This window comes from Lingula anatina, chromosome 6 (genome assembly GCF_051362555.1).
Source record: "Lingula anatina isolate TDL-2025a chromosome 6, LinAna3.0, whole genome shotgun sequence".
NCBI lineage: Eukaryota > Metazoa > Brachiopoda > Lingulata > Lingulida > Lingulidae > Lingula > Lingula anatina.
Window position 1 is genome coordinate 24,139,468 of NC_141772.1, and position 11,686 is coordinate 24,151,153.

At 35.6% G+C, this 11,686-nt stretch overlaps 1 protein-coding gene across 3 annotated transcripts in view; it reads left to right on the forward strand.

Annotated features, from left to right (window-relative positions):
* LOC106156176 (alpha-tectorin) overlaps positions 1 to 11,370 on the forward strand; it is a 36,954-nt gene extending 25,584 nt beyond the window's left edge. For all 3 annotated transcript variants that reach the window (XM_087016230.1, XM_087016231.1, XM_087016229.1), the window contains exons 3-10: positions 89 to 234; positions 4,341 to 4,634; positions 5,403 to 5,540; positions 6,417 to 6,585; positions 6,985 to 7,223; positions 7,614 to 7,800; positions 8,286 to 8,400; positions 10,184 to 11,370. In XM_087016230.1, coding sequence (XP_086872356.1) covers positions 89 to 234; positions 4,341 to 4,634; positions 5,403 to 5,540; positions 6,417 to 6,585; positions 6,985 to 7,223; positions 7,614 to 7,800; positions 8,286 to 8,400; positions 10,184 to 10,196 — 1,301 coding nt within the window. In that variant the 3' untranslated portion in view covers positions 10,197 to 11,370. The remainder of the gene's footprint in view (positions 1 to 88; positions 235 to 4,340; positions 4,635 to 5,402; positions 5,541 to 6,416; positions 6,586 to 6,984; positions 7,224 to 7,613; positions 7,801 to 8,285; positions 8,401 to 10,183) is intronic.
* Positions 11,371 to 11,686: the final 316 nt, after the last annotated feature.

An 11,686-nucleotide genomic window follows, 5' to 3' on the forward strand; every position in this document is an offset into this window, starting at 1 on the left:
ATTTGTTAATGATGGACACTCACGAAACATGACGGTGTTGCTGAGGTGCACCTCCAGTTTATATTTATTCTGGATTTCTGTCTAACAGCTGCAGTCCATGGCTCCAGTATACTGTACCCGTACGGCCCCGCAGAGGGGGACAGCGCCATGCCCCCGGGCGATGACGGAGCTACCAGCGCGATCACGCTGTCTACTAGTTTTTCTTATTACGAAAATGTCCATTCGTCCTTATACGTAAGTATGATAGAGGTAGTGCTTTTTACGTCCTGCGATATTTTTAAAAGTGATGAAAATGACAGCAAGTGTCAGTACTTTTGCTGTTCGTGCTTATGAATTTGTTCCTGTGTAGGCTATAATGTATAATTATTTATGCGATGCTACATATTTATTATGGAATTTGTCCATTTCCTTGTTAATAACATACAGTTTATCTTGTTCTTTTCACTGCCTTATGTGCTTGGCGATTCGTATTATTTGACAAAGATGTACATGCGCTTCATACTGCATGTTTAAATGTTTGATTCGGTCTTGGTCGGGAGGTACATGTAAGTCAAGTTAACATTTTTACTGCATAAATTCAGTTAACTGTTTCTCTGTTCCGCTGCAGGGGTCATGTTTTGAAATGGATGGGTGGCCACAAGTAGAGGAGAGCGCTGAAGTTTAAATGTTGTTCTTTTTTATGTACAGACACAGATGTGTCTGTACATATAGCCGTCATCTGCGTCTGTCGTCGCCGTCGCCGTCGCCGTCGCTGTGCACTTTTACCGATAACACGATAAGTGGAAAACTGTTTTTTCTTTTGGCTTGAAACTTACAGAACTAATGAATATTCATAATACGCAGGTCAAGTTCGAAAATCAGCATGATCGGGTTACTTATAGGGAATTTATGCTGTTTTTTCACTTTTTTCAGCATAAATGAAGCACCGATAACACGATAAGTGGAAAACTGTTTTACTTTTTGGCTTGAAACTTACAGAACTGATGAATATTCATAATACGCAGGTCAAGTTCGAAAATCAGCATGATTGGGTCATTTTTAGTGAATTTAGGCTATTTTTTCTCTTTTTTCAGCATAAATGCAGCACCGATAACATGATAAGTGGAAAACCATTTTTCTTTTTGGCTTGAAACTTACAGAACTGATAAATATTCATAATACGCAGGTCAAGTTCGAAAATCAGCATGATTGGGTCATTTTTTAGTGAATTTAGGCTATTTTTTCTCTTTTTTCAGCATATATACAGCACCGATAACACGATAACTGGAAAACCGTTTTAGCTTTTGGCTTGAAACTTACAGAACTGATAAATATTTATAATACGCAGGTCAAGTTCGAAAATCAGCATGATTGGGTGACTTGTAGGGAAGTTATGCTGTTTTTTTTTTTTACTTTTTTCAGCATATATGCAGCACCGATAACACGATAAGTGGAAAACCGCTTTACTTTTTGGCTTCAAACTTACAAAACTGATGAAGATTCATAATCAGCAGATCAAGTTCGAAAATCAGCATGATCAAGCCATTTTTAGGGGAGTTATGCTATTTTTTCACTTTTTTCAACATATATGCAACACTGATAACACTATATAAGAAAAACAGATAGGCCAATTGTCATTATACTTACAGGAGTGGTCAATCTTACTAAAATGCAGGTTGAATTAGAAAATCAGCATAATCTGGCCATTATTTTAGAAGTTGTGCTGTTTTTTCACATTTCCTCAGATTCAATTCTTAAGCATGTTAACAGTCTCATTATTTAACTAATAAGATACCTAAAAGTGTTTGTTTGATATTTCCTGCATCTTTACAACATTGTTAGTTGATTATGTAAAAATGATGGTAAACTTGATATCGTGTATTGTGTAATAAAGTGTCAAAAATGGAAATAAACTCATATCATATCATATTGCAGTTTGTTAGATTCAATCATCAACTATGTTCAGAATCTCAGAATGGAGGAAATTGGACATTTAACACTGTTCTATTGATATTTTTCCCATCTCATCAATTTTCTTAGTTGGTCATATAAAAGTGGAAGTATACTGTTTATTTTGTTTTGTTTAAAAAGTGTTAAAATGGAAATAAACCCATTTCAGAACAGTGCTGTCTTTTTTACAGTTTGGCATTTTTAAGATGTGACTTTGAAGTTCCATGAGCCTGCAGATCTTTGCTAGTCACATTTTCTGAATATCCATGATACTAATATTTTATGATTAAAAATTGATGGTCATTATGCTGTTAAACATTATGTAATATTGCATCAAGATTCGAAGAAACCCATATTTTGGGCACTGCTCCCATGATGACCATTTAAAGAAAATCATGTCACTTACTGTTATCAAACTTACAGGAAAGAAATGTGGGTCTAAAATACAGCTTCAGTAGGCAATGCAGTCTGTTTGGTAATTTTTTCTGGCAGTTAAACAGTTTTTTGTGAAAATTTAATTTTTCACTTATTGGCATTTTCAAGGTGTGACTTTGAAGTTCCATGATCCTGAAGACCTTTGCTTGTCATGTTTTCTGAAAGTCCATGTTACTGATATTCTATTAAATAAAAATTGATGGTCATATATGCTGTTAAGCATTATGTAATGTTGCTTCAAAATAGAAGAAAACACAATTTTTGGTGCTGCTGCCATGATGACCATGATGGGAAAACCGTGTTACTTATGACTGTCAAACCTTAAAAAAAGAAACACTGTACTAAAATGCAGCCTGAGTTGGAAAAGCAGTCTAATTGGCTTCTTTTTCTGGAAGTTATACATTTGAGTGAAATATTCATTAACTTTTTGGCATATTCATTGTGGGACTCGGAGCTCCCATGGACATGAAGCCGAATGGTAATCAAATTTTCTACATGTCCATGCTATTTGTAATCAATAGTCAAAAATTGGTGATAATTATTCTATAATTTATTATGCAATGTTACATCAAAATTTACAATAATCTTTTTGAACTGCTACTGCAAACATTATGAAAAGAAAACTGTGTTACTTATTATTATTTTTAACTTATGAGAATGATTTTTAGGATTGGCATGCAGTTAAAATTAGAAAGCTAGGTCAATTGGTTTATCGTTTATTATTGAATTTATGCAATTTTGTGTGAAATTTTCATTTTTTTATTCTGGCACTTTCTAAGTATAAACTTGAACTCTGATGGGCCTGAAGCCTTATGCTTTTACTTTGGTCGGTGTTACCTGCTGTGCATAATTAAAATATGATGTTGACTTTGCAGTTAAACATAATGTATCATTTCATCAGAATTGGTAGTCTCCTATTTTGTGCATTATTGTTTTGTGCTTTTCTTAAGATGTGACTTATGGGCCTGAAGGGTCTTTGAGAGGGTCAGTCTGTAAATTTCCCTTGGGTATCACTTAGCTAAGCTCTGAGTTATAAAGTAATTTGCCTAATTGATTATTAATAGGCCATTAAATGAGATTACATAAAGCACACTTGTTGATATCTCCCTGTAAACTCCCAAAGGTTAAGCTCTCTGCTAGATTAATAATAAGGAAGCAGTGATAATTATGGAGGTAAATTATGCAGGTAATTTATATATATATATATATATATATATATATATATATATATATATAATCAACAATTGCTGCCTGGGCAGAGGTCTGCACTCTCGGAGTGTTTTTCTAGTTTTGTTTATTTTCCTTAATAACTTTTTTCTCAAACACTTGCATTTGTGATATTTAACCGCCTGAAGCTCTGCACATTTTCTGTATTTCCACATAAGCAGTTGTATGTTATTTATGTTTTCAAACATTATGTAATATTATATTATGCACTGTCAGAAAATATCTCTGGGCAGCTCCCGTTATTGACCATGTTACCTGTTGTGCATGATTAAAATTCAGTGTTGACTAACAGTGCTATTATAAGCATTATTTATTATTGCATCAAAATGACATATTTTGCATCATTATTTTCTGTTTTTTGTCTGTACATTTGACAGCTTTGCTGCCTTGTTTTTCGAAATACGATTCCACAAATTCCACATAGGGGATATTGATATACATAGGTGTCTAACGGTATTTTGACTGAAAATGTGTTAAATTTATTTCATTCTTATTTTGAAGAGATGTCTCTTTTGAATAAAATTATAGCATATTTATATCTAATAAGATGTGCGTCAAGTACCACCCATCAGAGGGTGAGGGTGCAAGTGGTCACCAAGTACCAACTCCCAGTATTTTTGAAAAAAGATTTTCATTTTTTATTTTTATAAATTAGTGGTAGCCTTATGCTTTCCCCGTCTTCAGGTCCATCAATAGACAATCTGCTAATCTTTACCAACATTCGATTTGATTGGTTTGGATTTATTCAGGTGAACACAAATGGTGTTCTAAGCTTCCTTAGAACAGTCACTGGTCACGACCCTTCCGCTTTACCACTGGGCTCGAACAAGCGGATAATCGCTCCGTTTTGGGCAGACATCAAAACATTGATTGCGGGTACGGTGTACTACCGCCAGACCACTAGCGAGGCAGTGCTAAACAAAGTCAACGAGGATGTAGGGAGGAGTGAGGCGTGTTCTATTGGGGCCAAGTTTGCTGCCACCTGGGCGTTTATTGCTACCTATCACAATGTGACGTATTATGGCGGAAGCATTAATACACCGGTAATGATGCATGTTAAGATGTAACAAAAAGCATTCCATAGTTTGGCATATCTTGATCTACCTTTTGTTCATTACCTCCGCCAAAGAGATTATGTTTTTGGTTCCATTAGTTTGTCTGTCTGTCTGTCTGTCTGTCTGCTTGGACATAATAACGTGGTTACGTCCAAGCTGTCTGTTAGCAACATTACAGAAAGAGTTATGGACCGATTTTGATGAAATTTTCAGGAACTGTCAGAAGTGGGCCAAAGAACAGATGATTAGTTTTTGGTGATGATCAGGATCAATAATAAATCAGTTATCAAAAATAAAAAAAATTATCATTATAGAATGAAAATTAAGGGGAGAAACGGCATTGGGTGGAGACTTTGCTGCCTTAGCCGAGGTCTGCGCTTACGGAGTGCTTTTCTAGTTTGTCTTATTTATTTGGATTTTTTTATTATTTCAATCATTTTATTATTTGCTGTTGTTAAAGCGATTGTTCTTTTGCCTTTACATTTTGCAAAAAATTATCATATGCCTACATTTTTGTGTTTTCCCTCTGGAAACAAATGGACAAATGTTTAGATAATCAGAGTTACATAGGCCGGCCGATACACATACATACAAAATAATGAAAACAAATCTGACGGCCCTAACGATAAAAATCTAATTCTAAATCTTTGATTTTACAGTATAAAAGCTATGACAAAATAATTTTACTTTTTTTAGGGGTATTCAAAGCAATCCAGGACACGCAGTGAATAACTTGCCTCATTTGCTCTCTTCCAGAGGAACACTTTCCAGGTTGTCTTGGCAACAGACGGTAGCCGTTCTTATGCTATATTTAACTACTTAGAAGTGGCGTGGACAACAGCGAAGTCAAACGGTGGAGACCCCGCGACTGGCCTGGGCGGAACACCTGCACAGGTAGAACTGAGAGCTCTTTTGAATAGTGCCTTCAGGACATGTTGATCTGCAGATCTAATATGGCTAACCAACTTGAAAGTTAACATTAAAGCATTTTTACATATGGTGCTGTATTATAAACACGTGAACTGCAGTAATTATGGAAAGTAAAACAAAAACATCAATATGTGAAATCTATCCACAGTTAAGATATACTGGCACCGACTTGACAATACCAATGATCTTCAATGATGATGACAATGAAATGATATGTGACCTTCGATCTTTCATTACATTCTAACTAATTTCTTATTACCTATGAACAGATATTTCTCTGTCTACATGTACTTCTTAACACTAAAATCACAGCAGGGACACGTGTGAATATTAAATGAAAAATCAATAATAGTCAAATATTGGGCAACCCACTTGAAAGCATGCCAAGATTTAGTTGCTCTGCCCATGCTGTGACGGTGACCCTGGAAGCCATTGTCAAGTGCATATTTAGGAGCGCATTCAGTACAGATGACTCGTGGACTAACTGGTTCGCCAACTAAATATGGCCGACCCCACTGAAAACACGATACCGCTAATTCCCTGATGGTCTAAGCCTAACCTCCTGAGGACCTCCATATGAGCCTTTAAACAGATTAAATTTCAGAGGATTAATTGCTAGGCCTCTGCAATGACGGCACATATAGAGGCCGGGAGACCATCAAGGAATTGCAGTGGCATTGCTTTTTAAGTGGGGTAGGCCATATTTTGTAGGCCAATCAGCTAGTACGCAGAACATCTGTTGTAAATGCACTCTGGTTCTGAACGTACACTTGTTGTATTTCCAGTGCTTATTTTCATTCCATTTCATTTCCCGATGCGTCTTATTTCTACTGTTTACAGGCAGGCTTCAATAAGGGTGATGGAATACACTATTACGCCTTGCCTGGCTCCAGAACCTCTGCCATAGTGGACATAGACACAAAAAGCAACATAGATGTTCAAGGTCGATGGGTTTTCAGAGTAGACGGAGGCACAGTGGAAAACATGGAATGCACGGCAAGTAATAGAGGTAACTTACCAGACACGCGTACGTGGCTACCACGTTGGTGGGATACTGTCACGTGGTGATCACAATGTTAAATTCTTTTCTGGATCTGGAGGGGCTCAATTTCACATATATGCAATCTTTTGAACCATGCAATCGTTGAAATGGCAAGGGTATGGTATAGTGTAGTGACTTGTTTCAAGTGATCTCAGGGTGGTAGTTTTCACACTTTACTACTGTTTAATATTCTTTTTTTATTAACTCTTTTTTGATTTAATATTCTTTTTATAATCAAGGTATTTAATAGTGAATTAAAGCAGAACAGTGGGCAGCAGTAAAGCACATGCCTACTGTACAGAATAACTGACCTTGCATGATTTCTTATAGAGGTATAATTAATGAATATTATTTTACAATTTTCAGTGGGCCAGTGTATGGTCAGAGGGGATCCCCATTTTGAGCAGTACGATCGGCGCCACTTTCTTTTTAGTGGGTTTTGTAAATATACACTCTCAGAAACTCTGCCAAGTGCCACTGAGCAATTTGACATAACTGGTACATTTGTCTACTATAAGCCTGGGAGTAATAGGACCATGATCCAGCAGGTTTTGATAGAAGTGCGCGGTATGACCATTCAGATAACTACAGATGGAACAGTGAAGGTGTGTACCAATGGGTTTAACCAATTGTTGTTAGTAAAGGGATACAGATGGAAATATTTTAATTGCATTATTTTTATTTTAAATTACCAGGGGAAAGAACATATCATCCCAAGCAAAGCACAAATTTATGCGCGTAATGAAGGAATACCCCCCCCCCCCCCCCCCCCCCCCCCCCCGTACACACACACATGCTAAAAGGGAGTGCCTCTTTTTTTGAGAGAAACAATGTTCATCAAGCCATTTTCTCAGGTATCAAATATTTCTGATATATACAAAATACAATGGTTTGACCAATTACATTGCCCATATAACTAGTGGTCGCCAAAACATTGAGCGTGTGCTCACAAACGTTATTGTTAATGAGTCCTCATATATTGACAACCATTGCAGGTTAACAATGCAACCACCAGTGCATCAACGACTCCACTAGATGTTGGCAGCGGTGTGGTGTTGTTTCGTGACCAGACTGGCTTTCCAAGGACTGTTGTATATGTGACTGATGTTGTGAAAGTTGAACTCACCACCCCTGTTGAGGGATTAAGGCGTAAAGGACATAAAGCCATCATAACCGTTCTAGGTAAAATGGCAAACATACTTGTACACGTACTCATATATACAAACAAACAAAGAGAGAGAGAGAGAGAGAGAGAGAGGGGGGGGAGGGAGTCAAAGATATTTAAACAAGGCAGAACCTCCAATGTCCTTGTCACTGAAAGGTGACTGGAAATGTTTTAGCTACCAAGAACATGAGTTATTTTAAGACTAAAAACTGTTCAATATATTACACAATTGTGAGTTTTAAAGGCCATGGGGAAAATAAATTTTTAATTTACTATGTTTTTATAATCAATAAATAAAGTTTAATGAATGAATGAATGAATGAACGAGTGCTTTTATCTATTCAGTTAAATTCATATATGCTCTATTTTCATGGTGCTTACACCAGAACGGCATGAGGTAATAAATACAGGCAGATGATAATTGTTTGTGTCAGTGTTGTAAAATTATGTAAATATGCCGAAAGTTGTTCAATTATATTTAAAATGTTTTTCTTTACAACAGCCACATATGCTGGGAAACTGAATGGGCTGTGTGGAGATTTCGATGGTGATTCTGCTGACGATGAATCCCCCTGTTCTGGAGGCCCTCCTGCAGATTGCTTTGTGGATGACGGAAGGTAAGTAATGTTTAGGAACACTGTATCCAACAAGGCCTTCCAGTTTCAGAAAACATTCACTAAGTGTGTGTCAGTCCAGGACCAGTTATATACCCCAGGCCACAATTAACAACTTGTCCATGAGCCGTCGGTGTATTGCTTCGTGTGAGGCCGAAGGTAGTTACACTTGGTACTCAAATCTATGTGGACTCAGAATTTGGACCCCCCCCCCATGTCATTACATATTAATTGACTGTAACACTCACAAATTATTGGTTATGATTAAATTAAGGATTGTATACTGTTATTGCTGTCCATGCATATTAGATAATAGCATACAATTAAATCACTTCCTGCATTTATATTTTTTCAGTACAAGTACATGTATAAAATCAAATCTTTGCCACTTAACCCAACCAAATGCCCTCAAGTAGTTTCAAATAGTATAAATTAAAGAAATACCAAAAGGCATCGTCTCATTCTTCAGATATTTTAATTCCGTTTGTGCCATATAAAACCCACAGCAGTTATGCATCATACATTACTACATGTTCAGGGCCGTAGCCTCCGGAGGGGCAGGGGGGGCAGCTGCCCCCCCCCCCCCCCTTGGAAATTGGGGTGCAAAAAAAATAATTGCAAAGGTAAAAAAATAACTGCAAAGTTGGTATCAATTCTGTGAGAAAAGGCACTCATGGCCACTAGACAATCATTCAACAATCTGTTTACAAAGGTGTATTGTTTTTATCCAACTCAGTCCATTCCAAAAAGCTCACCCTCCCTGAGGGAGCTATCCCCCAGGCCAATTGGCGTGTTGTGTTGAAAAAATGACTGTACTTATGGCAAAATGAACCCACAATTTCTGACTCCTGATTGAGCAATAAATAACAGTTAAAATGCACCAGAATGCAGTATTATACATACAGTTTTTAAAAATTTTCCACACTTCGCTTCGCCCCCTCGTGTCCGCTTACTGTCCCCCCTGGCATTTTGCTCAGGCTACGGCCCTGATGTTGCGTCCTTTTAAGAAGGGGAGGGATGGATAATTATGTCACATTGACTTTTTTCTTAAGTATGTTTTTTTAGACACATTACTTGAACAACTATAGTGACTCTAGGGTTATTTAGTTATGTTTTGATTTAATTATGTTTTGAAAAATATTTTAGATATCATGCGCACCACCATAGTGATAATACTTGCAAATTGGTTATAGAAATACATGTGTACCAATTAATTTTTATGTACAGACACAGATGTGTCTGTACATGCATAAAAACCTACTTCGTGCCATGTCACCACAAACATTATGAAAAGAAAACTGTATTACTTATTATTTTTAACTTAAAAGGATGATTCTAAGGATTGGCATTCAGCTCAAATTAGAAAACCAGCTCTTTTGGATTATCATTTTTTATTGAATTTATGCAATTTTTTTGTGAAATTTTCCTTTTTCTCATTCTGGCATTTTCTAAGTGTAAACTTGAACTCTCATGGGCCTGAAGCCTTATGCTTTTAATTTCATCATTATTACCTGTTGTGCATAATCATAATTTGATGTTGACTTTGCACTTAAGCATAATGTTTATTGCATCAGAATTGACAGTATCTTATTTTGTGCATTATTATTTTGTTTTTTGTCTGTACATTTGACAGCTTTGCTGCCTTGTTATATAGATTAAGACAAAATACAATGCCAGAAATAAAATCCCTGTGTTGCTTATTTCTGACTATCTACAGTCTGTACTTTGAATGAATATTTTGAATCCAAATCTCCTTTAAGATTCAAGTTTTACTTTGTTCTTTTAGTTGCGGAGCCTAGACTAGTAACACCACTACCCAGCATATAAGGCAAGATTACAGTGGACAGGAGGATTACAGACAAGATCTTAGAAACTCTGCAAGTTCAGCATGCTTGATCAAATTGGGTTTAATCTTATTATGTTTTTAATCTGTTGGATCTACTGTCTTTAACCTATTAATATGGTTATTATGCATTTTTGTCTTGAGATTTAATTAGTCAGTTTTTAAGGACACTGAATTGGACTTTTTATATTTTCACACCTAGAAATGACAGATGAAATTATTTTTAGCAAAATTTCTGGCAAAGTGCCAAATTTAAAGAAATTGTTATAGCTGGTAACTTAAATGATAACTGAAACTTTTAGATAATGTGCTGCTATATAGTATTACCATTTTTATCATGCAAGTTATATGTACATTTACATACCATAAAGGCTTAAATGTAATAAGATTGGAAATATTTAACAAATTAATTTGGCTAACATGCATTTTTCTTTAAATTGTTAATTTTCTTACCAAGTGATCATCATGTACATGTTTGAACCTAAAAGAAAAGTCAATCCTTTTATGTAATTCAAAGTTAACTTTTGCAAGGCCCCTTTGAAAACTAGTGATGATACTTTAGAATACTTAATGCATATACCACCACTGCAATGTCTTGGGTAGTTGACAGGTACAGAATTGCTGTTTACATTTCATGGGATTTACTGTGTTTTTGGATATTTTATTGTAGTAGTTTGAGAAGATATTGTTAAAAATATCATGTTAATTGGGAGGCTTTTTTATCTTTAATTGTGTGTTATAGTGTGGTAATCTGGGAATATGTTAAACTATCATGTTCGTTAGGGGGTTCTTGTTTCTTAACTTTAATGTTTTGGTAGAATATTTCAAAATTGTAATCTGGGAGGATATTATTAATATTTAGATTTAAATTCGGGGGTTCTTGTTTCTTAACTTTCATGTTTTGGTAGAATATTTCAAAATTGTAATCTGGGAAGATATTATTAATATTCAGAGATAATTGGGGGGTTCTTTTCATTTTAATTGGATGTTTTAGAATGTTTTAGTGCAGTAATCTGGGACATTGTTGTAAAATTTTTATGTCAATTGGGATTAATTTTGTTTGGGAATATTTTAGTGTTGTAATCTATGGCAATATTGTGAAAATATGGAAATAAAAACTGGTTATGAAAGTTCTGCTTTTTTCTTTCATTCCACAATTTTGTTTTCATACTAAACTGTTTAGTTCCACTAAGTAAGAACATATGTTTAGGATAAAAGGACATGCACTTTCTCTCTCTTCACTTGACATTGAAATTGCCCCATGGTTATTTTCATGCTAATTTCCCCTATTTTATGTTTTCCAATTCAGACTTTAAGACATTTAAATTCCTTGAACATAATTTTATCTGAAGCATACCTAATTTTGTTCACAGCCAAGATGGTAGCCATGATATCATGTAAGAAAAAACATGTTTTATACGCAGTACTAGGCCATGATTCAAAACA